Raw genomic sequence first — 26214 nt, forward strand, 5'->3', positions numbered from 1 at the left:
GAATGTGCAGATATGCATGTACCCAAGGTGCACAAAAACAAGTCCTTGTATAAGAATGTCATGTACCTGGGGAATAGTCCTTATTCATATTTCCATGTGGGGGGTTATCAACAGAGGGATGTCATCCTCAGACTATGGCAGGAATACAGTCTATTCTGAAGCAGAATGTAATGACCAGGGCGTGACACATTAGTAAAAAAAAAAAGAAAGAAGGTATTTACTTTATTCCCGTCATTGTAGATTTACAACAGTTGGATTGTATTTGTAATTGTCAAACATCATGATTTCAACCTTCAAATTTCACTGGTGTAGACACAGGCTTGACGAGCAAGATCATGGTAATGGGTACTCAGATTCAGGATTTTCCTTGAACCTAGCCACTGTTATGGTGGCAGTTCTTCATGAAATGCCGGCTTAAAACGCTACACACATCTATAACGTTTCAATATGTCATTTGCGTTATACTAATAGAGTACAATGATACAGATCACGTATGATACCTATAGCACTTCTTTGACAACAGAAAACCGTCAACAGGGGAAAAAAACAAGACACAGCAAGAACTCTGGTTCCCAGACTCAGTCAATTCTCTCCCAAGCCTTAGCCTGCTAGTCCACTCACAGCAATAGCAAGGAGTCCTCACTGGGCCAGACAGACTGGTTATGCATCTAGTAGTGTGTGCAGAAAGGACCAGTCACACTACATACAACATGCTCTCAGTACATGTTTTAAAGTGTTCCTCTGAGGTGCAGCAGTCCACCAACAGCAGCAACAGCTTTGAGAGACAGCTAGGCTCTTTAATAATTGTGAGTTTGTTTCCTATTGGGTTTGTGTATGCATGAATTGTTTGTGCGTGCACAAGTGAAGAAATGTGATATGATGAAGGCCGAAACGTTAATCTTTTAACCTTGCTTAAATAAAACAAATCATTTAACGGTGAGCAAGCATTGCGCCTTTTCCTTTCCAATTATGAAGACGAACAAAAATAAAAACTCCAGTTCTTGCAATTGAATTAAAAACAAAAAACAAACAGCTTGGCAGTTGACTAATAAAAAAAAACATGACTATGGCACCAGACAATGAGAGGAGTTGAACAGGGGTAGGGATGGTTCTAGGTGTGTTTTGATTTTTCTAACCATCAGCAAAAAAACAAAACAAAAAAGTGTGCTTGTCGGACATACATATAAAATGGTGCTCTTTACCCATGTTGCCCTGGGGCTGGGCTGGGTGGGGCGATACTTGGCGGGCGGCACACAGATTGGCACAACATCACCGAAACAATAACAAGTTGAGCGACGTGTCACTGTGCCACAGAGGCTGATGGTGGGCAAGAATGAGGTTTCAGTTTTCCACACCTGGAAACATGGCATAGTCTGTTTTGTCCAATGACAGGTTTTGTTGTTGTTGACTGCGATGTTGTTGTCACTGAATCACTGTCCTGGACTAAAATTAGAGGCTGAAGGTAGTGGATGTCATGTCTGCCTTCACGGGCACATCTAGTTCACTTTGTCCTGAAATATGTAGAGGTTGTTGGTGGTTGCCACAGCGATGATGTTGTCCTGGGGGTGCCAGGCAGTGTGGAGGATTTTCTTGTTGAAGTCCAGGCTGTCTACACTGATCTCGTCCTTCTTCCGCTTCCCGCCGGCACACACCTTGCGGGGCTTCAGGACCTGCCGTGGCTTACTGCTCTCCCGGGACGCCTCCAGGGTCACGTCCCGCCGCTGGCCCCGGTCAAACATCCGGAAGAAGTTGTTGTACGAGCCTGTCATCACCACACTGTAGAGGGAAATGAGGGAGAGGATTAAAAGAAGAAATGACGAACCTAGGGCTTGTTATTGTCATTTATGAATACAATGAGAACTTGGCAATGCTAACCTGTCGTTTCCATTCCAGCAGCACTCAAACTTGTCAAAGATGCAGTCGTTCTCATAGAGCGAGCACAGCTTACTCCTGAGGTACTCGTGAACCTGCCATGGAGGGACACAGACAGTTCAAAGGTCTTCAACATAGAGTCACATACCCGAACCTCAGCTCAGAGTTCACAACAGGGGTCAACTCTGGGTATTTAGGAGGGTCATTTTAATTCAAATGATTGAAATGGCTTACAACACCATTAAATAAGTTCTAATTTTTTCAAGGTGCAATAGTGCAGCAGTCCGGCAAGAACATAATCTTAGAGAACCCTCTAGTGGACATTGTCTGAAACGGCATAAAGGAAATGAGGTGGGTCAGTCCTTGATAAAAACCTACCCTCTGATAAAAATACATAAAAAATTATTCTACCATATATAATAATATATCAGGTGTCAACCCACTCTGCCCAGAGTGGGTGAAAACACGCTTTGGTGATTAAATTTCACTTCCTTATGTTATAAAATGCATTTTTACCAAGACAAATATGATTATTCATGTTCTGAATTGTTCAGTGGGGTCTCGCTCTAACATTTCATTAACAGTGTATATCCATAGTTGGATTTTGTAACCTAATACATCCGATAAAAAGCAGAGCTCTGCAGATTTCCTCGAAGCAACTTGAGGATTTGACAAGTTTCAGTGCTCCGTTGACATTTCACAGAGATAAGCTTGTTTTTGTGAGAAATCTTCACATTAATATGAAAAGTGTATACTAACATATGAAAATGCTACATGTCACGTCAATATCCATATTACCTCAATATTGTTTTATGTCATGCGGATTCGAGAACAAAGATGAGTTCAATGGGAGCCTGTCTGGTAGCTTAATTCTTGCACAGCATCCTGCCTAGCTGACGGGATGCAGTGCAATTTTCCTTATTTTTGACTGGGTTATTATAGAGGGGTGAGGTTTGGACCATTGGTTTTCTTAGAGAATTATCTACACAATTAACATATTTTACCCACTGGTCAAAATATGCGTTTTTTTATTGACACTATAATATGCCATTTAGCAGACAGATTTATTCAAAGCGACTTACAGTCATGCAAGCACACAAACTACCTCAAACCCCCACACACTACCTCTGCCAGTCCCACCTGGTACGCCCCACACTCCCTCTACCAGTCTCACCTGGAACGTCTCCACAGGCCTGGTCTCCATGTTCAGGTCCCAGATCTTGACAGACAGGTAGTCTCTGGTCATCATGTAGCGTCCGTTGTGGCTGAACTTGACATCCGAGATGGATGAAATGATCTCAGAGAAGAAGGAGCGGTTACTGGGGTCCTCTGGCTCCTCGAACACTGGAGGGGGAGAGGAGGTAACGTTCATTTATAAACTGCTATTAGCGATAAGTGCATGTTGCTGCGCTAGCTAGCCTTTTCCAAGATATTCCCACATCTGTCCTTAGCAGCGATGTGAATTCATTCAAGCCATTGGTCAAATGTGCAAGCCCCTAATATAGAGGTTGATGCTGAAGCCTCTAAGTGACTGGTGATCATAGGTACTCACGTTTGGAGTGCTTGTCACATAGCGCTGATGCCCTCATGTCACAGAGGCGGATGGAGCCCTTACTGCTGCTGTAGACAAAGGTGTTGCACTGGTTAGGATGGAACTCAGCTGCTGTGATCACCTCTGTCAGCTCCTCCATGTTGACTGGCTTTATATCCACAATGTCTTGGAGGGGCTAGAGTCAAGGGGGACTAACAACAACTGAGAAGGTATTCGGGATAAACTGGTGGTACACACACACACCCCCCCCCCCCCCCCTATAATTAACAGCTGGTTGAGGATACTAAAGCTGCGGTCAGTGATCTCCTGGTGCCAGAGGTTGATGCGCAGGTCGTCTGCGGATAGATATGTCTCATGGTCACTGTTAATTGAGATGGAGTTGATGTGGTAGGTGTGGGCGTTGGCAAACACCCTTCGAGGGCTCGCCTCCACCATAAGGTCCATAGGTCTAAACACGGGTACCTGCAAGGGCACGGAGGGAAGAGTTAGCGGGTGAGGGTCTATGAGTTTGGGCAACACCCACACAGTGACAACAAGTGCCTCTCTATACTATAGCCCCGGGCATGTAATCAGCTAGCTAAGCAGGTACCCGAAGTGCAGTGACAGTGTTGGGATCGATGCAGCGTCCATCCTCCTCTTTCAGGTTGTAACCCTCCAGTCGCTTGTCTCGTTCACTGATCTTCCACAACTTTATAGTTTTGTCTGCCAATCAGAACAGACAAGTAGATAAATATATTTAACAGCCAAACAAAGCTCGTACAAAAGTTCACCAGAGAGTGAACTGGCTGTTTGTAGGTGAAGGTAACTGACTAACCATTAGTGGACAACAGGAACTGAGCTGCGTTCTTCTGGGGCAGCCAGCGGATTTTATTGATCTTCTCCTCAATCTCCAAACTTTTCAAGTAGTCAAACTCGGGCTCATGGCTCTGGAAAGTGCTGTAAACATTGTACTCACTGCGGCACTGTGGCTGACTCTTATTCTGTTAGGAGGAGGAAAAGAGGATATGGAGTAAGGGATGGAGAAAGGCAGAGGAAAGGCTGGAAAATGTTAGCTTTTGTTTTCATCATCACCTCCTTTTCATTCAAATGTAACTAGAATTAATAATGCAGATTTTGAATTCAAACTAAACTTCCAGACAGGCAGCCATACCTCTATTTCCTGCTGAAAGATGACGACCCTGCCGCCCTTGTCTCCTGTGGCTAGCAGCTCTCCTGAGTGGTTGAACTCCACAGTAGATATGATGTCGGCTGAACAACATCAGGAAAACAAGAAATTAGGCCACTATCATTTTCTATCCAACACTTAAGGAACTTCAGGTCATTGTATCCATGCAAGGGCAGGTAGCATGTCAGCATTACAGGCATTGGATTAGTTAGGGAGTCTGTCTGATGTCTAGGAGCTAGAGTCTTAGGCCTGGATGAGTTGAGGCAGGCCATAGTATTCTACTGAGGATGTGAACGCATCCAAAGCAAACACACAATGATCGGTAACCTAGTTTCTACAGGCCGCAGCACACATTACACCAACAGCAGTATGGAGGCTTTTTAGACAGAGGCTGACACACACACTTTGTTGCCTATTGGAGCAGAAAGACAATGCCGAGAAAGATTGCAGCAGGAGGCCATTGTCTGGGCTGAACACCCTGGGGTCGAGGGTATGTGGGTGAGTGTTTGTATCACGTGTAAGGATAGGGAGGCTGAATGCCACGTTGTCAATACACTGACTGACACCCCCCATATATATGCCTAGTGCCAGTCTACAGAGTAACACACACACTAAATCCTTAAGAGATTGACCTACGACCATGAGCAGTGCACACAGTGAATCAGTTCACCTTCTGTGCAGGTTTACTGATCTAGGATCCAGACCTACCACTTCAGCCCAGAGGTGGACCCCACACTGCTCAAATCACAGACAAATACACCTTTATTAGCCCAATAATGTTGTTGGCAGAACACTGGCTCAGTAGGAATGGTAGACTATAGACTTACGGACACCTGGTAATCTGCTGCTCTTCAGCAGCTAACCAGAAATATGTTTCATTCTACAAATCAGGGCTCTCTCTAGGATTGGGTGGTGGTGATGTAGCCCTGAGGTTGGGTACGGGGGAGGTCGAGCATTTAGCATTTTTCAAAAACCCATAACTGCGATTTTCTAAAACCTAGTCTTATATTATATCAAACACTGTAGCCAACACCGTAGTAGAGTGTTTGATCCTAACTTAAATTAAGGTGGTCTCAATAACACATTTTTCTAGGTTAAATTTAGGGGGTATTCGAAATACAAGTAGGGCTGTGACATACCAGTACTGCAATATTTTTTTTCATGGCAAAAATGAAAAAACATATGGCTATATCAAGAGGTCAGATCAAGAACTGATTATGATAGGCCTACTAATCTAACAGCCCGACATGACTTTCTCTGAAGAGCGATATTAGTGTAACAGCTCTCTGCCGTGTCTGTTTTCTACCACGTAGCAACACACACCGAACTACCACAACAACACGCACTTCCTTGCTAGTCAATGCGCTTCCTCCTACTATGGTTGCGGGGATCAAAGCATGTGCCGGCAAAAAACTGTTCGCCTAGTTTACTAAATGCTGTAGCTAACTACCTTCGTCATAATGCTGCCTTACCTAAGGTGATAAGCACATAACTACAAAATAGTGGTTGACTAACACATACAATGTTGGAAAATGTTTATTGCTAAAAGTTCGTTGTCCATTTTCGCTACCATTTTCTTCACACATCATTGATGTCAACGGGGACGAAGTGGAGGGCTGCCATCCAGCATGGGGGAGGAAAATAATACTATGACAACGGGGGGTGGGCCCAAGGAAGGCCAGAGCAAGAGTTTAGAGTTTATTTCTCCTCGCCAAAGTCCTCTGATTCGCTCAGTTCCAACTTCAGACTGTTGTCAAAAAACAAAAATGTGCCAAGTCGAAGCCTATTATTTGCGTATTTTTCGTAATAAGGACCTCAAATTACAGCCATGGTACGCAAAACGTGTGCAGGTTGGCAGATCTGAGGATTTGCAGGAGATGATAGAATTGCTTGGCAACTCGGCATTCAGTGCACCTTTGCTGGATGTTCAGACAAACTGTCAGCATGAGAGGCCACAGGACAAAAGCCAACAAGAGAAAGCAGCAAGCAAGCCACTGTCAGAAATCAACTTCGCAGCCACTCTTGCACATAGTGTTAGACTGTTTGCAAGGATAGCAGTGTGATATTTAGGGAGATTAGGAGACATGGGTGACCACAAGGGAATGCAAGATAAGTGGATGAGCGTGTCTCATTGACTAGGATTTATCCAGCACAATAGTTTACAATAAATTACTATGATTAACAACTTCTAGGACTCCATGATTATTCTGCAACAAGTACTGCTATTGGTCATAGCAACAGTGGTACTGTACAATGTGAGTAAGGGCTCTTACCTTCGGCCACGTCATCATCAATGGCACCCTTCACCTGTGAGAAGCACCACTGCACGTCATTGCTCCCACCTCCAGTTCCTGAAATGGCAGAATGACAGTTACGGATCAAGATATCGCATGACGGTTTACGTTACAAATCTGACAGGAAGAGGAGTTTAGAAGAGAGGGGGGAGCCTGTATCCTGACCATTGCAGTGAGAAAATGTGTAGACAGTCTCAGAAGGTCATTATGTGTCTCTTGGTCTGATCTCGTGCAATAAGCCAATTTGTCTTTAATAACATACTTCATGGACAGACAATACAGTAGAAATTAACAGCAATGGCCTAGGACTGTACTTCCACAGCCTATTGACAATACAACTCGCAGGCACTGAGGCACAGCTCAAGATCAACAGCAGTTAATGTCAAAAGGTCCAACAACATACGCTAGGTCAAAGCAGGGAGAATATTACAGTACGATATTTCTATAATACAGCGCATTTGGAAAGTATTCAAACCCCTTGACCTTTTTCCAATTGTTACATTAGCCTTAAATATTTCCCCCCCCTCAATCTACACACAATACCCCATAATGACAAAGCAAAAACTGTTTTTTTTGGTTTTTAGAAATGTGTGTGTATGTATGTATGTATACATAAAAAACAGTAATACCTTATTTAAATAACTATTCAGACCCTTTGCTATGAGCTTCGAAATTGAGCTCAGGTGCATCCTGTTTCCATTGATCATCCTTGAGATGTTTCTACAACTTGATTGAAGTCCACCTGTGGTAAATTCAATTGATTGGACAAGATTTGGAAAGGCACACATCTGCCTTAGGTCCCAGTTGACAGTGCATGTCAGAGCAAAAACCAAGCCACGAGGTCGAAGGAATTGTCCGTAGAGCTCCGAGACAGGATTGTGTCGAGGCACAGATCTGGGGAAAGGTACCAAAAAACTTCTGCAACATAGAAGGTCCCCAAGAACACAGTGGCCTCCAATATTCTTAAATGGAAGAAGTTTGGAACCACCAACTCTTCCTAGAGCTGGCTGCTCGGCCAAACTGAGCAATCGGGGGAGAAGTGGCCAGACGGAAGCCACTCCTCAGTAACAGACACATAACAGCCCGCTTGGGAGTTTGCCAATAGGCACTTAAAAAACTCAAGACCATGAGAAACCAGATTCTCTGGTCTGATGAAATCAAGATTGAACTCTTTGGGCTGCCAAGGGTCACATTGAGAGGAAACCTGGCACCATCCCTACAGTGAAGCATGGTGGTGACAGAATAACGCTGTGGGGATGTTTTTCAGCAGCAGGGACTGGGAGACTAGTAATGATCGAGGGAAAGATGAACGGAGCAAAAGTACTGAGAGTTCCTCGATGAAAACCTGCTCCATAGTGCTCAGGACTTTAGACTGGGGCGAAGGTTTACCTTACAACAGGACAACAACCCTAAGCACACAGCCAAGACAATGCAGGAGTGACTTCGGGACAAGTCTCTGAATGTCCTTGAGTGGCCCAGTCAGAGCCAGGACTTGAACCCGATTTAACATCTCCGGAGAGACCTGAAATTAGCTGTGCAGCGACCCACCCCATCCAACCTGACAGAGCTTGAGAGGATCTGCAGAGAAGAATGAGAGTAACCCAAATACAGTGCCAAGCTTGTAGCGTCATACCCAAGAAGACTCAATGCTGTAATTGCTGCCAAAGGTGTTTCAACAAAGTACTGAGTAAAGGGTCTGAATACTTATGTAAATGTGATATTGCAGTTAGTATTTAGTTGTAATATTTTTTCTTTCTTCTAAAAACCTGTTTTTGTCATTATGGGGTATTGTGTGTAGATTGATGAGGATTTAAAAAAAATCTATTTTAGAATACTGCTGTAACGTAACAAAATGTGGAAAAAGTCAAGGGTCTGAATACTTCCCGAATGCACTGTAGATCAGAAATATAAAACTTTCCCCAAAAAGATTTGTGCACAGCCAGCCTCAAATTTGTCAATATCAAAATCTCTCTCTCTTGCTGGGTTAATACAGGTACAGTATAACTAGTCCTGACAGGTACTTGATTGAAAACTGGCATTACACAATGAAACAGGTTGAGTTGTACATTTCCACGTAATCATTTATTTCATTGCACAATGAAACTGGTGAGATTTGTCCATACAAATATACGTTTGGGGTGTAGATTGGTTGGGTGTGTGATAACTGCGGGAGCGGTTATGACAATGAGGTTCTGAATGCAGAGGGGGAAGCCTAATGTCCCATCGATAAAAGGCAATGGGACAGGTTTATTTTCTGAAATTAGGTTGTCATCTGCCTCTGCAGAAAATTGTGATACAAACACCATAGAGCCATTTGGCAACAAGTAATAACTTATTCCATCTAGGGCTGGGCGAGATGGCCTAGAAATCATATCTAGATTATTCCAAATTTATGGGCAAAAAAAAAAAAAAAAGCTTTGTTGTACAATTAAAAAGGTCAAATACATTACATTTACATTTAAGTCATTTAGCAGACGCTCTTATCCAGAGCGACTTACAAATTGGTGCGTTCACCTTAAGACATCCAGTGGAACAGCCACTTTACAATAGTGCATCTAAATCTTTTAAGGGGGGGTGAGAAGGATTACTTTATCCTATCCTAGGTATTCCTGAAAGAGGTGGGGTTTCAGGTGTCTCCGGAAGGTGGTGATTGACTCCGCTGTCCTGGCGTCGTGAGGGAGTTTGTTCCACCATTGGGGGGCCAGAGCAGCGAACAGTTGAGACTGGGCTGCGCAGGAACTGTACTTCCTCAGTGGTAGGGAGGCGAGCAGGCCAGAGGTGGATGAACGCAGTGCCCTTGTTTGGGTGTAGGGCCTGATCAGAGCCTGGAGGTACTGAGGTGCCGTTCCCCTCACAGCTCCGTAGGCAAGCACCATGGTCTTGTAGCGGATGCGAGCTTCAACTGGAAGCCAGTGGAGAGAGCGGAGGAGCGGGGTGACGTGAGAGAACTTGGGAAGGTTGAACACCAGACGGGCTGCGGCGTTCTGGATGAGTTGTAGGGGTTTAATGGCACAGGCAGGGAGCCCAGCCAACAGCGAGTTGCAGTAATCCAGACGGGAGATGACAAGTGCCTGGATTAGGACCTGCGCTGCTTCCTGTGTGAGGCAGGGTCGTACTCTGCGGATGTTGTAGAGCATGAACCTACAAGAACGGGCCACCGCCTTGATGTTAGTTGAGAACGACAGGGTGTTGTCCAGGATCACGCCAAGGTTCTTAGCGCTCTGGGAGGAGGACACAATGGAGTTGTCAACCGTGATGGCGAATACACTACATTTCAAAACAGTCAGCAATAATCTAATGAATTGAGCTTGTGAAATTAGGGTAAATATAAACTTTTTGCAGTAATCACTGATCTGGCACTCATCTGTCCATGAAAATGCCCTTTTCGTTACAAATTTATCCAGAACCATGCATTATGCATTTTCACTAATAATTACTAACCTCTTGTAGCACGCATTATAGAAAATCAACACAGGTTACAAACAACTTCAAGCACAATCCACGTGCTAGTGAATAGCCAGATAATGTTTTTTCAAGTTGCCAACTACTTGCTATTTAAAAAAAGGCATAACAGTTGAATTATGAACACACCCTTCTGTCCATCTGAAAAGGATGTTAGCCTTTCCACTTTGTTCCGATTTTGAAATCAAGTAGCTTACTTTATTTTGCAGAATGAGAACAAGTTGCCAATTCCTTATAAAATAGAGTTGGGTGCTCATTGCATTTATAAAACAGACTAGACAGTATAAGTCTTTGGCTAAAATGATGCTAGCGCTACATGGTAACGCAATGCAACACGCAATCAATTGAGTATTCATTTTCCAGAATCAATGTTCAATGATCCTACTAAAACAGGAGTGTCTTCTCTGAGAGCAAATTGCGTAGTTGGAACATAAAAAGGTATCGTTAGAAAGGTAAACTTCCTCTAATTCAGTAAAATAATTTCTCAGTGTGCTTTGATGTTAATATGACTGATTCTGTTGGACCAAACCTCAAAAGCAAATAGCGAGTTAGTAGAAATCTCTCAACTTTGTTGGGGTGAGTGGCAGGGGCTTGGTGTCTGTGTGTGTAAACAGAGAGGAAGAGGCAAAGAGAGAGGTTTCACTATTGCCAAAATCTGTCCAAAATAAGCCCAATGCGTTCATTTTGGACCTAAGCTTGTCGCCAGCCTTCCAGCCTTTGGGACGATGACGCCGATTGTTAGGGCGGGGACTTGAGTATCTCGTCATTATATTCAGATCTCCGGTGTAAATGGGAAGGTGCACACAGCACAGATGGAGCGAAGGAGATGAGAACAAAAAGACAACAAGAGGACATAATCGCTCATAAAAACAAAAAATACAAAACCTTGATTCTTGTATAACAGGTATTTTGAATATTACGCAAAACATGAACCCGAATGAATTCGATATAAATCGACCAGTCCTAATTCCATCAGAGAGGCATTGCAAAGGCATATTTAGCTGGCTAACTTACAATACATGCTGGAAGGCAGACAGGCCTATATTTAGAGCGCTGCCTACTTTGTCACACTGAATAGGGAAGTTGATTGAATGGGCTGCTGCAGTCACTATGGGGAGTTCTTTCTAGAGTGCCCAGTTAAATTGTGCATAAGAGGATTGATTTACAGTGGGGCAAAAAAGTATTTAGTCAGCCACCAATTGTGCAAGTTCTCAAACTTAAAAATATGAGAGAGGCCTGTAATTTTCATCATAGGTACACTTCAACTGACAGACAACATAATAATTTTTTTCTCTCCAGAAAATCACATTGTAGGATTTTTAATTAATTTATTTGCAAATTATGGTGGAAAATAAGTATTTGGTCAATAACAAAAGTTTCTCAATACTTTGTTATATACCCTTTGTTGGCAATGACAGAGGTCAAACGTTTTCTGTAAGTCTTCACAAGGTTTTCACACACCGTTGCTGGTATTCCGGCCCATTCCTCAATGCAGATCTCCTCTAGAGCAGTGATGCTTTGGGGCTGTTGCTGGGCAACACAGACTTTCAACTCCCTCCAAAGATTTTCTATGGGGTTGAGATCTGGAGACTGGTTAGGCCACTCCAGGACCTTGAAATGCTTCTTACGAAGCCACTCCTTCGTTGCCCGGGTGGTGTGTTTGGGATCATTGTCATGCTGAAAGACCCAGCCACGTTTCATCTTCAATGCCCTTGCAGATGGAATGAGGTTTTCACTCAAAATCTCACGATACATGGCCCCATTCATTCTTTCCTTTACACGGATCAGTCGTCCTGGTCCCTTTGCAGAAAAACAGCCCCAAAGCATGATGTTTCCACCCCATGCTTCACAGTAGGTATGGTGTTCTTTGGATGCAACTCAGCATTCTTTGTCCTCCATACACGACGAGTTGAGTTTATACCAAAAAGTTATATTTTGGTTTCATCTGACCATATGACATTCTCCCAATCTTCTTCTGGATCATCCAAATGCTCTCTAGCAAACTTCAGATGGGCCTGGACATGTACTGGCTTAAGCAGGGGGACACGTCTGGCACTGCAGGATTTGAGTCCCTGGCGGCGTAGTGTGTTACTGATGGTAGGCTTTGTTACTTTGGCCCCAGCTCTCTGCAGGTCATTCAATAGGTCCCCCTGTGTGGTTCTGGGATTTTTGCTCACCGTTCTTGTGATCAGTTTGACCCCACGGGGTAAGTGGAGCCCCAGATAGAGGGAGATTATCAGTGGTGTTGTATGTCTTCCATTTCCTAATAATTGCTCCCACAGTTGATTTGTTCAAACCAAGCTGCTTACCTATTGCAGATTCAGGTCTTCCCAGCCTGGTGCAGGTCTACAATTTTGTTTCTGGTGTCCTTTGACAGCTCTTTGGTCTTGGCCATAGTGGAGTTTGGAGTGTGACTGTTTGAGGTTGTGGACAGGTGTCTTTTATACTGATAACAAGTTCAAACAGGTGCCATTAATACAGGTAACGAGTGGAGGATAGGGGAGCCTCTTAAAGAAGAAGTTACAGGTCTGTGAGAGCCAGACATCTTGCTTGTTTGTAGGTGACCAAATACTTATTTTCCACCATAATTTGCAAATAAATTCATAAAAAATCCTACAATGTGATTTTCTGGATTTCCCCCCCTCATTTTGTCTGTCATAGTTGAAGTGTACCTATGATGAAAATTACAGGCCTCATCTTTTTAAGTGGGAGAACTTGCACAATTGGTGGCTGACAATACTTTTTCCCCCACTGTATTTATTTCTAAAATGGTTAAACTAGTGAGAAATATGTGACTGCAAAAATGTGTGAATTTGCTTAATTTACCATCCTAAATTAAAACGGAATTATTTTGGCATATCTAATTCATGTATGTTGCTCTACTTTCCATGATGTGGACTGTACGTATTACTACATCACACACGTGGATGCTTTGACCAGATCGAATTACACATACTTTTTACCTCAGATTGGTGACAATGACAAGATCAGTTGCTTGAAACAGATCAACATATTTTGTTTTGTACTATTGATTTTGTCATAGGCGCTGGGCCACCAGCCAATACACTGATTTGACAGTCAAACTACGACTTAAAAGCAGACAACCGTTGTCACGGTTGATATCATAAGACGGGTCGTGATTTGTTGAGGTTAACAGAAAAAGTGACTGGTTCCGTTTTCCGTGATGGCAGGCCCCCAAAATCAACATCTGCCATTTCATAATATAGAAATGAGCCTTCTACAAGTTCTCATCTAACCAACCATATATAGGTTATTCCAAGTTTCCATGTGGCCTTTGAATAGTGTTATTTTAAACTGCACTACACCCCAAACGTTTGCTGCCGGTTCTATTGATTTCACCCTGATATCCAAGGAACCGATTAACAAAAAAAAAGGTGTTGCGTTTCAGTTACCGTGTTGGCAACACCTCAAAATGTAGCTAGCTCTCTTCTAGAAATTGTCCATCAACCAGTGATGTACACAGTATTCCCAGATTGTTTTTTTGCCGTGTTGATTTTAACAGGATGCGCAACTTCATCTCGCACAATTTATTTCAACATGATAATTGATGAGTGATTGAAAAAAAAAGTGTTGTGGTGATCTTTCTGTTTTGGTGAACCTGTATCATTCCAAAACGTAGCCAACTGTGTTCCGCAGGTTGTCATCAAACCAGTGAGGTAAAAATATTTTGAGTTTGATCTTGAGTTGTGGTAGTTTCAACAGCGCATGGCTGAAACATTGTTGGATTTAAACTTTAGACCACCGGTTAGTCTGATGAACATAAAAATATACAGTTGAAGTCGGAAGTTCACAAACACCTTAGCCAAATACATTTAAACTCGGGTTCACAATTCCTGACATTTAATCCTCGTAAAAAATCTGTTTTAGGTCAGTTAGGATTACTACTTTATTTTAAGAATGTGAAATATCAGAATAATAGTGGAGAGAATTATTTATTTCAGCTTTTATACATTTCATCACATTCCAAGTGGGTAGGAAGTTTACATACACTCAATTAGTATTTGGTAGCATTGCCATTAAATTGTTTAACTTGGGTCAAACATTTCGGGTAGCCTTCCACAAATTTCCCACAATAAGTTGGAGTGAATTTTGGCCCATTCCTCCTGACAGAGCTGGTGTAACTGAGTCAGATTTGTAGGGCTCCTTGCACACCCACGCTTTTTCAATTCTGCCCACAAATGTTCTGTGATTAAGGTCAGGGCTTTGTGATGGCCACTCCAATAGCTTGACATTGTTGTCCTTAACTACTTGACGCACCCACCCCATTAGCGGGATCATTTTCATCAACATCCGCTGAATTGCAGAGCGCCAAATTCAAATTAAATTACTAAAAATATTTAATTTTCATGAAATCACAAGTGCAATATAGCAAAACACACCGTAGCTTGTTGTTAATCCACCTGGGGTGTCAGATTCCAATAAAGCTTCTCGGCGAAAGATATCCAAGCGTTTATGTAAGCACACCTCTCTCAGTAGACAAAATATTACAAACAGCTAGCAGCCAAGTAGATTGGTCACGAATTTCAGAAAAGCAATAAATTAAATCGCTTACCTTTGATGATCTTCGGATGTTTGCGCTCACGAGACTCCCAGTTACACATTAAATCTTCATTTTGTTACATAAAGATTATTTTTATATCCAAAATACCTAAATTTGTTTGGCGCGTTATGTTCAGAAATCCACAGGCTCGAGCGGTCATGACATCGCAGACGAAAATTCCAAATAGTATCCGTAAAGTGCGTAGAAAGATGTCAAATGTTTTTTTTTATTTTTTATAATCAATCCTCAGGTTGTTTTTACAATATATAATCGATAATATGTCAACTGGAATGTAGCTTCTTCCATAGGAGAGAGAGAGAAAATGGCTGTTGCGCATGAAAAACTCTGCTGGCACCCAGCCATCAACTGACGCGATGGGTTCTTTCTCGCTCATTTTTCAAAATAAAAGCCTGAAACTATGTCTAAAGACTGTTCACAGCTTGAGGAAGCCATAGGAAAAGGAATCTGGTTGATATCCCTTTAAATGGAGGCAAGGCATCCAATGGAACAGAGAGCTTTCAGGAAAAACAGCACTTCCTCTTTGGATTTTCCTCAGGTTTTCGCCTGCAATATCAGTTCTGTTATACTCACAGACAATATTTTGACAGTTTTGGAAACTTGAGTGTTTTCTATACTAATCTGACAATTATATGCATATTCTAGTTTCTGGGCCTGGGAAATAGGCCGTTTCAAATGGGTACGGTTTTTAGCCAAAAACTAAAATACTACCCCCTACACTCAAGAAGTTAAGCCATTTTGTCACAACTTTGGAAGTATGCTTGGGGTCATTGTCCATTTGGAAGACCCATTTGCAACCAAGCTTTAACTTCCTGACTAATGTCTTGAGATGCTTCAATATATCCACATAATTTCCCCCTCCCTCATGATACCATCTATTTAGTGAAGTGCACCAGTCCCTCCTGCAGCAAAGCATCCCCACAACATGATGCTGCCACCCCCGTGCTTCACGGTTGGGATGGTGTGCTTCGGCTTGCATGCATCCAAACAGAACGATTGTCATTATGGCCAAACAGTTCTATTTTTGTATCATCAGACCAGAGGACATTTATCCAAAAAGTATGATCTTAGTCCCCATGTTTAGTTGCAAACCGTAATCTGCCTTTTTTTTTTATGGCGGTTTGAGCAGTGGCTTCTTCCTTGCTGAGCGGCCTTTCAGGTTATGTCGATATAGGACTCGTTTTACTGTATAGACACTTTTGTACCTGTTTCCTCCAGCATCTTCACAAGGTCCGTTGCTGTTGTTCTGGGATTGATTTGCACGTTTCGCACCAAAGTACATTCATCTCAAGGACACAGATCGCGTCACCTTCCTGAGCGGTATGACGGCTACGTGGTCCTATGGTGTTTATACTTGCGTACTATTGTTTGTACAGATGAACATGGTACTTTCAGGCGTTTGGAAATTGCTCCAAAGATGAACCGGACTTATGGAGTTCTACAAAAAAAAATCTGAGGCCTTGGCTGATTTCTTTAGATTTTCCCATAATTTCAAGCAAAAAGGCACAGTTTGAAGGTAGGCCTGAAATGCATCCACAGGTACACCTCCAATTGACTCAAATCAAGTTAATTAGCCCAAAGCCATGAAATCATTTTCTGGAATTTTCCAAGCTGTTTTAAGGCACAGTCAACTAGGTGTATGTAAACTTCTGACCCACTGGAATTGTGATACAGTGAATCATAGGTGAAATAAACTGTCTGTAAACAATTGTTGGAAAAATGACTTGTCATGCACAAAGTAGATGTCCTAACAGACTTGCCAACACTATAGTTTGTTAACAAGAAATTTGTGGAGTGGTTCAAAAACTATTTTTAATGACTCTGGACATGAAGTTGTGCTTTTGTATTGTTATGACTTCATGGGGCCTACTAGAGTGAATGGGCTGCTTAATCTTTAACACTATATGATGCTGTGTGTGACTTCTGCAGCCTGTCTATCAGTCGTGTCTATGTGTTTGACCAAAATTAGAGTGCACAGGTATTAAGGTCACTGTTCTTTCAGCACCCTTAGTCTGTCACCTTTGATGTGACAGTTGTCATTTTTGGTGATGGTGTTATAGTGGTGTTGGCTATCATGAGTTGTGTAAACAGTGCATTATTTTATGCTGTGTGTCACGTTGTGTCTATGCCGGTTCGGTCTTTGTGTGTGCGGCAGCCCGAAGCACGGCCAGGCCTTTTAGATTCATTCAAAAATGATTGCTCCTCCTTCAATAGAACTAGAATGGTCCAACTACAGTAGATATGTAGGGCGCATTAAGTGAAGCTATTTTTTTGTCCCTCTGAAGGCCTAGGTCCTACAGTCACGGTTCACCACTGCAGAAATCACCAAAATGGGTTTGCCCAGCCTACACTGAATCTCATGCATAATCTGAGTCATAGCTAGATGCATTCTGCATTAGATTGACTTCAGCCAGGTCTTTATCATCACACCTAGCAATCCACCTGAGGGAAATGGCAGTTATATTGTGTTGATAATCTTCATTTTCAAGCACACGTAAATATTAAATCAAATTCCACATCCAGTTGAATTACATCCAGCTGTAAAACTCAACTGTGACTCATGGCTTAATCCCATGATGGTGGTGGGGCAATAAAGGTGGACATCGTACAGGTATGTGCAAGGTGCTGTTCAGAAGAAGCCAGTCCTCATCCACTAATCTTTCACATCAGGACTCCCGCTCAACTCGCCAGTCAGTCTGCGGCGACTGGCGAACCTGCTAAATGTGTTAAAATAGCCTTCCATTGCAAGACATCATAGAGAAATGGTGGTTCGAGAACGTGAACTAACCAGTAGCCTTGCTATCCCACAATGCAGGACAGAGGAAACTCACAAATGCCACCGGTGTCTCTCTCAAAGTTTAGGTTAGCTTGCTGCGCACAGGCCTATAGCAAGCTACCAGTAGCTAGTTAGCTAACGTGATAGTACTATCACATTATGGATAATTTAGCAAGCTAGCTAGCTTGACTAACAATAATTGGTCGCATGGCTAACTCACCTCATCTTAGACAGTTAACTATATTATATACCATAGCCAAAATGGTAACGGAAAGTATAGTCTTTGGTATAACTGTGGCTAGCAACAGTATAATACTAACAGTTAGCTTGAAATGACAGTGATGCATATTAGCTAGTTATGATGTGTGAGAGGAACGTGGAGCCTAGGACCCCAGTGATGATGATTGGTTCAGGGCCAGTGATATGTCATGAGTTACCTTACTTAGTTAACGTTAGTTAGCTTTAGCAGTTAGTTAAGTTAGCTAGACTTGCAGTTACGTCTAAACACAGTATTGTTTATATATAACGTCATTGCCGCCGATATATTTCCTAGCTAACGTTAGCAGCTAGCTAGCTAGAGATATATTTATATTGCAATGCTATATTTAGACTTCTCTAGCTAGCTACAGTTCCGTTATTACCACCGGTAGCTAGCTACCATTACCTGCCATGGCGAGTGGGATCTAGCCGCGCGCTCGATTCCCGGGCTTGTATGTCCGGGTATGGACTCGTGCAAGCGGTATTTCTCAAATGATGGCGCTATATAGTGGGACAGACGTTGCGTGCCACCCTCCTGCTTGACTTTCTTTCCTCCCTCTCCCGGCTTGTTCAATCACTCGCGCACCCTCCCGGACAAGTCCTTCCACCAACACCAGCCATTCGCAGACAGTTCAAAATGGCGCTACCGCGTCTGGTCTTTTCCACTATGGTCCATGCTATCTGGGATCCTTGGGACGTCCCAACTCTGACGTTACTCTTCTTCTTCTTTGTACGGTCCTTTCGGGTAGACTAGACGCTATGTTTCGTATTGCTGCCGTTCACAGTTTGGAAAGTGCATAGCACATTTGTTCACGAGAAAAGGAAATTGCACCGCCATCTAACCCGATACACCACTATCATCACCCCCCCCCCCCCCCACTACTTTGGCCCAAACATAACCTACTCCAGGCCATAGGGCTGGGAGGCTGCAACCCCTTCTCTCAAACCCCCCTGTAGTTATTCTGCACTAAAATCTCTGATAACCAAAAACTTCTCTGCGGCTGCTACTACCTGGAAACTTCAACCTGTCTCACTAGCACAGGACATTTCTGATCCCCAGCAACATGACCACCCACAAAATTGAAACACTCCTCTTTTTCAACTGAAACTACACATTATTTTGTTCCATGCCCTCCTCCACACTTCTCACACCTCAGAATCTACCTCCTACATACTGCTGCAACATAATAATAATTTATTACATTTCTATAGCGCTTTTCATGGAATCTCAAACTGCTTGAAGAGCAAAAAAACCAAACAAGCAATATATCATGAAAGGTCAGCCAGTAGAGGCCAATAATTTGAAAGCTGCATCCTCTGCAGATGGAGAGGATCAGTTCATGGCTTGAACAGAGAGAGCTGGTCAGCGGATGGTAGACAATGGTGATGATCTTGTTGAGGGCAAGACTGGGAACCAGACTGAGTCTTATAGCCACTGGACTTCTCCTCTTCCTCTCTGTATAACACCCACTTGGGTGATGCCTCAGCAGCTCTGGACGCCAGAAGACTCACCACACCAGTCATCCTCATTATGAACCCTCTGCCTCAGCACTGCTGTATTTCTGTATCTCCCATTCCTATCACGCTTCAGACGACTCCTCAAATTATGTTCTCAAAAGATCTTGAATTGGCAGCCAGGTGAAACAAAGACGATGGTACTGTGTCCAGATGCATTGTTCAAACAAAAGCTAGCTAGCCAAGCCCAAAAGTGTTAACCTGTCAGTCAATCTGAAAATCTGTGGCTCCAAAAACGCCAGATATGTGCAATAAAAACTTGATGTTATCAAATACAAAAGAGCTGATTAAAATTTTTAAAAAAGAAGTAAAAAGTAAAAAAAAAAAAACATGTACACATTTACAGGAGCTCTGTGCTAAGGCTGCTACTAGGGCGCCATGGTGACTATAACGTGACCATAAACATGTTATCAGGCTACTGCTTTCGTCCTGAGTCTTGAAACGAGCAGCTGAGCAGCAGACACACAAAACATCTAAACAAGTCCATCTAACGTTACACTATTGAATTTGTAAATGTTCTAGGGTCTTCTTCTTGTGAATTTCCCGGCGGATTAGACGCTTTTCGTGTATTGCTGCCTTTCTCAGTTGGGGATGTGCATTCCACATTGTAACAAAACAAAACATTTCAGGGAAAGGGGAAATGGAAAAAACTTAAGTTGCACCACCATCTAAACCTGCACCTAAACACTATCCCCCAAAACCCACCACCCCATCCCATTACTTGACCCTAAACGATCCTACACCAGGCCATAGGCTGGTGGATAGAACCCTTTTTCTCAAAACTTCCTGTAGATCCTCTGCACTAAAATCTCTCACACTCAAATCTTTCCCTCCCGATGCAACTACCACATCTATCGTCTGTGATTTCCGCTCCATCAGTGCACTATGTTGATCACCGTGGCTATAAACGCAAGAAATCCAACCGTACTAAAACAGCCTCTCACTCCTACTCAATGAGGGGCTCCCAGTCAACTCACTCACCCTTTGGCTATCTTTTATACTCTTCACCGCCTCACCACTCTGGCAATCTCAACCTGTCTCTCTCTCACAGGGCACTTCGGATCCCAGCTACATGGGCACCCCCACAGTTGACACACAGTGCTTTCTTTATTCCACCTGTACACTCTCTCTGACTATGCCCTCCTGCAAATTGCTCACATCGTGGGATCTCCCTTTCACATACTGCTGCAACATGTCCGAATCCTTGGCACCTAAAGCACCGAAGCATGTTCGGAACATAGGCCCTCAAAGAATAGCAAATATAACCTAACCTGACCATATCAGAAGAAACTCTGTGTCAAAGCTCAAGACAGACAGAGCATTTGTTAACCACTCAACACAGAATAGCCGAATGTGCGCACTTCATTTGAAATCGTTTGGAGAATATCCTTTCTATTTTATTAAAGCTATGTTCAACTATATTCTTCATACTATAAAATAAGAAAAAAATAATGCCACAGAATTCTAAGCACATCTTGTCTGCTAAATTAACTAATATAGCCCACAGCCATATGCCATAGCCATATCAGGGCCTAACATAAGGACAAGTCAGAGTATGCTATTTGGTTATTCTGAAAAAGACTGTCTAAAATAAATAATGGATTTATTTTGATGGTGTAGGCTATATTAATTGACTTATTATACTTTTAAAAAATGTAGATGTTCCAAAGGTCTGCATCAGTGGCTTATAGGCTATGCATGGAAGCCAGGAGAAGCTAAACATGTTTATGTTCATTAACTGTCAATTACCATGAGACCGGCAGTTATTTGCTTGACAAAATGTCATAACCACCACAGCCCTACTCCTACTGGTCCAAAATCATCTCTGTTAGAAATCTCAGGGCATACATTGGAAGTCTCCCCTACACCCGCCACTGCAGGTAGGCACACTTCAACCTGGACTGGCTCAACCTCAGAGCGCTCACCACTGCTGTCGGACTTCCTTTCTCAAGGGAACACGAAGACCTATTAGCCATATGACTTGGTTTGTAATCCTTGTTAAGTATCTTGCTAGCTGGATCGAATTCTCCATTAGCTAGCCAGAGAAATGTTGAGCAACATTAGCCAACTTAACTGATCAAATAACTGAGTTTATGGTGTGAAAATTAGCTGGCTAATAAAGTCAGACAGCTAACGTTACAACATCAGATGAGCTAACGCTAGTAACCTAACCAATTCTCTATAGTATTAACTGGTATATGACTCCTTGATGTTACCTCAAAGTTATAACGTGTTAGTTGCTTACTGGACCCTGGCAATCTGTGTGAAATGTTAACTAGCTAACAAACTATCTGTGAACTAACGTTTTCCCTCTACAGTATGTGGTTAATTTTCTGAATGAGAGAATTAGGTGAAAATGCTACATTGCTTGTTAAACAAGTGGATTCAGAGATCAAGTGTAGCTGGAGCTGGACATTGGCTTAAACTGGATGCCACTATATCGGTGAAAGGAACACCACACACTTTCCCTCTTTTTCAATACAGTGGATAAAAAGGGTGTACTCTCTGCCTGAAAGAGATCAATTATGCCAACAAAGGGTATCATGCTCTGCTGGTCCACAGGCAGAAAATGTACAATGTAATAATGTGCAGTGTAGCCCGAAGATATTGCCTTTGTTTTATTGAACTTGACAGTAACACCTGTGTGTGAGTGAGGGGGGATTATTACATTGTTTACTCAGTGAATGTTATTTTTGCACAGATGTAGCCCTGTTCACTTGATCGATGTCTACTATAGTGGCCTCTATAATAGAGCAAAAAATAGAATGCCTGTTCGTTTCATTCCATTTCTACTTTAAGAAGTTTTTTCCCATGTGCAATATTTAGGTGTGTGTGGTCACAAGCGGTCTATTATAAATGTTGTCATGGCTAACTGCAATATTAGTGTATTAGTGTTTTTTCTCAAGACTTGAGTGTCATTTGCAGTAAAGTCTAGGCAACAAATAACATTGGATTGCTTTCTTTAATTTATTTAGCTGTGAGTTAGGTTTACATTAACCACTTTATTTTACACACAGAGACTGATCATGTAGATCATATTCTTTGTTGTTTAATTAGTAAAAACCTGCATTTCCCCCTAGCAGGGATTTTTTTTTTATGTTCACCTTTTTGGGCCCTCACCAGTTTGCATCCGTGCATATTCATCATCTCCAGCACCACCACAACATCAACATGTGAAAATGGCACCTTTCTATGTTTGAGGGAAAAAAACAAGAGGAAGATAAGTGTTTCCTGTGACATCGGTGTGCATCGTGTGATTTTAACCAATTATGGCATTGCCTACTAATTGGTTGATTATGTCATTGGAAATGCTTCTATCTTTTTTTACTACAAAACATAGAAACACTCCATTTTCACATATGTTGATGTTGGGTGGTGCTGGAGATGATGAATATGAAGTTGAGCAATTTAGAAATGTCCCTTTAAAGGGTTATGGTTAGGTAAGCGTTATGCTTAAAGTTAGAGTTGAGGGTAGGGATGTCCCAAGGTTTTCTGATAGCACTAATGAAACGTCGGGAGAGTGATGGGTGTGGAGTCAGGCGCAGAGAGCAGAAGTTTCACGGGGAAAAAACGCTTTAATGTCCTCAGTAAACAGGAACAGGTACAACAATGGGTGAAGCCAAAACACAGGCGCAAGACAACCCAAAGACCACTGTTACATAAACCGGACAGCGAAAACCCAAAATCAACAATATACCACCTACGTACAATAACAACAAGCCCGCACAACCACAAGAAGGCTAAACAAACTTAAATAATACCCACCCCAAAACCCCAACAAGGAACAGGTGAAAACAATTAGACAAAAACAAACAAAAAGGAAAAGGGGATTAGTGGCAGCTAGTCGACCGGCGACGACGACCGCCGAGCGCCAACCGAACAGGAAGGGGAGCCACCTTCGGTGATATTCGTGACAACTAACCCTTCCACCATAGCCACAAAGTCATATTCCAAAACCATAAAGTCAAAATTGGCTACATAAAATGAAAGTATGGATAACTGCAGACATGGAGTGTCAAATCACATTTGATTTTATTTGACCTGTTTGAGTGCGTCTGAAAGTGGGCGTTGCAAAAGAAGTGGGTGGATCAACCGCGATGGGTGTAACATCAGCGCTTCAATATTGGTTAGACCCGCCACAGCCAGGTGCACCACGAGTCAGCTTAATGTTTACATAGCAGGTTAAGAGAACTAATGTTAGATTAGATTAGAGTTTAGTTGTCACATGTACAGGGTTGGAGATGTAATTACAGGGTACAATGAAATTATTGAGCTCCGAGATCCAACAATGCAGGACAAAGTCAAATAAACAATTTAGTGTTGGTCCCATGTATCATGAGCTGAAATAAAAGATCCAGAAATGTTCTATATGCACAAAATGCTTATTTCTTTAAAATGCTAAAATTAGTTTACATCCCTATTAGTGAGCATTTCTCATTTGCCAAGATAATCCACCCACCAGACAGGTGTGGCATTTCAAGAAGCTGATTAAACAGCATGATCATTACACAGGTGCATCTTATGCTGGGGCCAATAAAAGGCCACTCTAAAATGCAGTTTTGTCACACAACAACACAATGCCACAGATGTCTCAAGTTTTGAGGGTGCAATTGGCATGGTGACTTCAGGAATGTCGACCAAAACTGTTGCCAGAGAATTGAATGTTAATTTCTCTACCATAAGCAACCTCCTACGTTGTTTTAGAGAATTTGGCAGCATGTCCAACAGGGCACACAACTGCAGACCATGTTTATAGTGTCGTGTGGGCAAGCGGTTTGCTGAAGTTAACGATATCAACAGAGTGCCCCATGGTGTCGGTGGTGTTATGGTTTGGGCAGGAATATACTACGGACAATGAACACAATTGCATTTTATCGAATGGCAATTTGAATGCACAAAAATACAGTGCCAAGATCCAGAGGCCCATTGGGAGGCCCATTTCTTTTAAGGTATCTGTGACAGATGCATATCTGTATTCCCAGTCATGTGAAATCAATAAATTAGAGCCTAATCAATTTACTTCAAATGACTGATTTCCTCATATGAACTGTTTCTCAATAAAATCTTAGAAATTGTTGCATGTTGTGTTTTTTTGTTTTGTTCAGTATATAATAAAAATAGATAATAACAATACAAATAATAATACATACATACTGTACACTACTGTGGACACCTGCTCATCGAACATCTCATTCCAAAATCATGGGCATTAATATGGAGTTGGTACCCCCTTTACTGCTATAACAGCCTCCACTCTTCTGAGAAGGCTTACCACTAGATGTTGGGTTATTGCTGCAGTGACTTGATTCCATTCAGCCACAAGAGCCTTAGTGAGGTCGTGCACTTCCACAACAATCTCGACAAACCGTTCTGTATGGACCTCGCTTTATCCACGGGGGCATTGTCATGTTGAAACAGGAAAGTGCCTTCCCCAAACAGTTGCCACAAAGTTAGAAGCACAGAATCGTCTAGAATGTCATTGTATGCTGTAGCGTTAAGATTCCCCTTTAATGGAGCTAATGGGATTTGCCCTAATCATTGAAAAACAGCCCCAGATAATGTTTCCTCCTCCACCAAACTTTACAGTTGGCACTATGTATTGGGGCAGGTAGCGTTCTCCTGGCATTTGTCAAACCCATATTCCTCTGTCGGACTGCCAGATGGTGAAGCGTGATTCATCACTCCAGGGAACACGTTTCCACTGCTTCAGAGTCCAATGACAGCGAGCTTTACACCACTCCAGCCAACGCTTGGGATTGCGCATTGTGTTCTTAGGCTTGTGTGTGGCTGCTCGGCCATGGAAACACATTTCATGAAGCTCCCAACGAACAGTTCTTGTGCTGATGTTGCTTCGAGAGGCAGCCGTCACGCACCACGCCGTCACAGTGCCTACCTCCTCCGGGTAGGCCGTCAGCCTACTACTGTTGTGTGGTCAGCGAACTTGATGATGGACTTGGAACTGTGAGAGGCCACGCAGTCATGGGGAAGACAAGGAGTACAGGAGGGAACTGAGGATGCACCTGTGTTGAGAATCAGTGTCGATGAGGTAATGTTTCCTACCTTCACCACCTGGGGGCGGCCCATCAGGAAGTCCAGGACACAGTTGCATAGGGAGGAGTTCAGTCCCAGGGCTGTGAGCTTTGTGCTGAGCTTAGAGGGCACTAAGGTATTAATGGCTAAGATGTTGTTGATGAACAGTATCTTCACATATGCATTCCTTTTGTCCAGGTGGGTGAGGGCAGTGTGCAGTGCAATGGCGATTGCTTCGTCTGTGAATCTGTCAGGGCTGTAGGCGAATTGTATAGGGTCTAGTGTATCGGGAGGGAGTAGGTGATGTGGGCTTTGACCAGGGCTGGGTATGTTACTTTCTAAATGTAATCCATTACAGTTAATAGTTACCTGTCCAAAATTGTAATCAGTAACGTAACTTTTGGATTACTCAAACTCAGTAACGTAATCTGATTACATTCTGTTAATCTTAGATTACTTTCCCATTAAAAGAAGACAAAAATGCATGTTACCAATATAACGACATCTATTGCAGGATAAATCAATGTAAAAGTTTACATAGCTGGCCATATATGGATGTTACATTTTACTTTATGGGTTGGTTATGTAGGCTTCTTCTAACCTATTGGTTTATACTACATATAATACAATTAAATTATATCTTTACATTAAAAACAAAGTCTGTCAGAATTCCAGTCATTCCAATTAATCTTATGCTCCTTTATCTTCAAG

General features: G+C 42.6%; 1 protein-coding gene across 1 annotated transcript; it reads right to left on the bottom strand.

The window, feature by feature from the left end:
- Positions 1-193: 193 nt before the first annotated feature.
- LOC115101233 (serine/threonine-protein phosphatase 2A 55 kDa regulatory subunit B alpha isoform-like) lies at positions 194-18619 on the bottom strand. The gene is made up of 10 exons (XM_065004817.1): positions 18365-18619; positions 6863-6940; positions 4575-4672; positions 4239-4404; positions 4010-4126; positions 3709-3882; positions 3425-3589; positions 3047-3216; positions 1876-1967; positions 194-1776 (listed from the first exon to the last, which is right to left on the bottom strand). Exons 1-10 carry the CDS (start codon positions 18369-18371, stop codon positions 1497-1499), a joined length of 1347 nt encoding a protein of 448 aa, XP_064860889.1. The 5' UTR covers positions 18372-18619; the 3' UTR covers positions 194-1496.
- Between the last annotated feature and the right edge of the window lie 7595 nt (positions 18620-26214).

The sequence above is a fragment of the Oncorhynchus nerka genome, linkage group LG19 (genome assembly GCF_034236695.1).
Source record: "Oncorhynchus nerka isolate Pitt River linkage group LG19, Oner_Uvic_2.0, whole genome shotgun sequence".
Classification (NCBI taxonomy): domain Eukaryota; kingdom Metazoa; phylum Chordata; class Actinopteri; order Salmoniformes; family Salmonidae; genus Oncorhynchus; species Oncorhynchus nerka.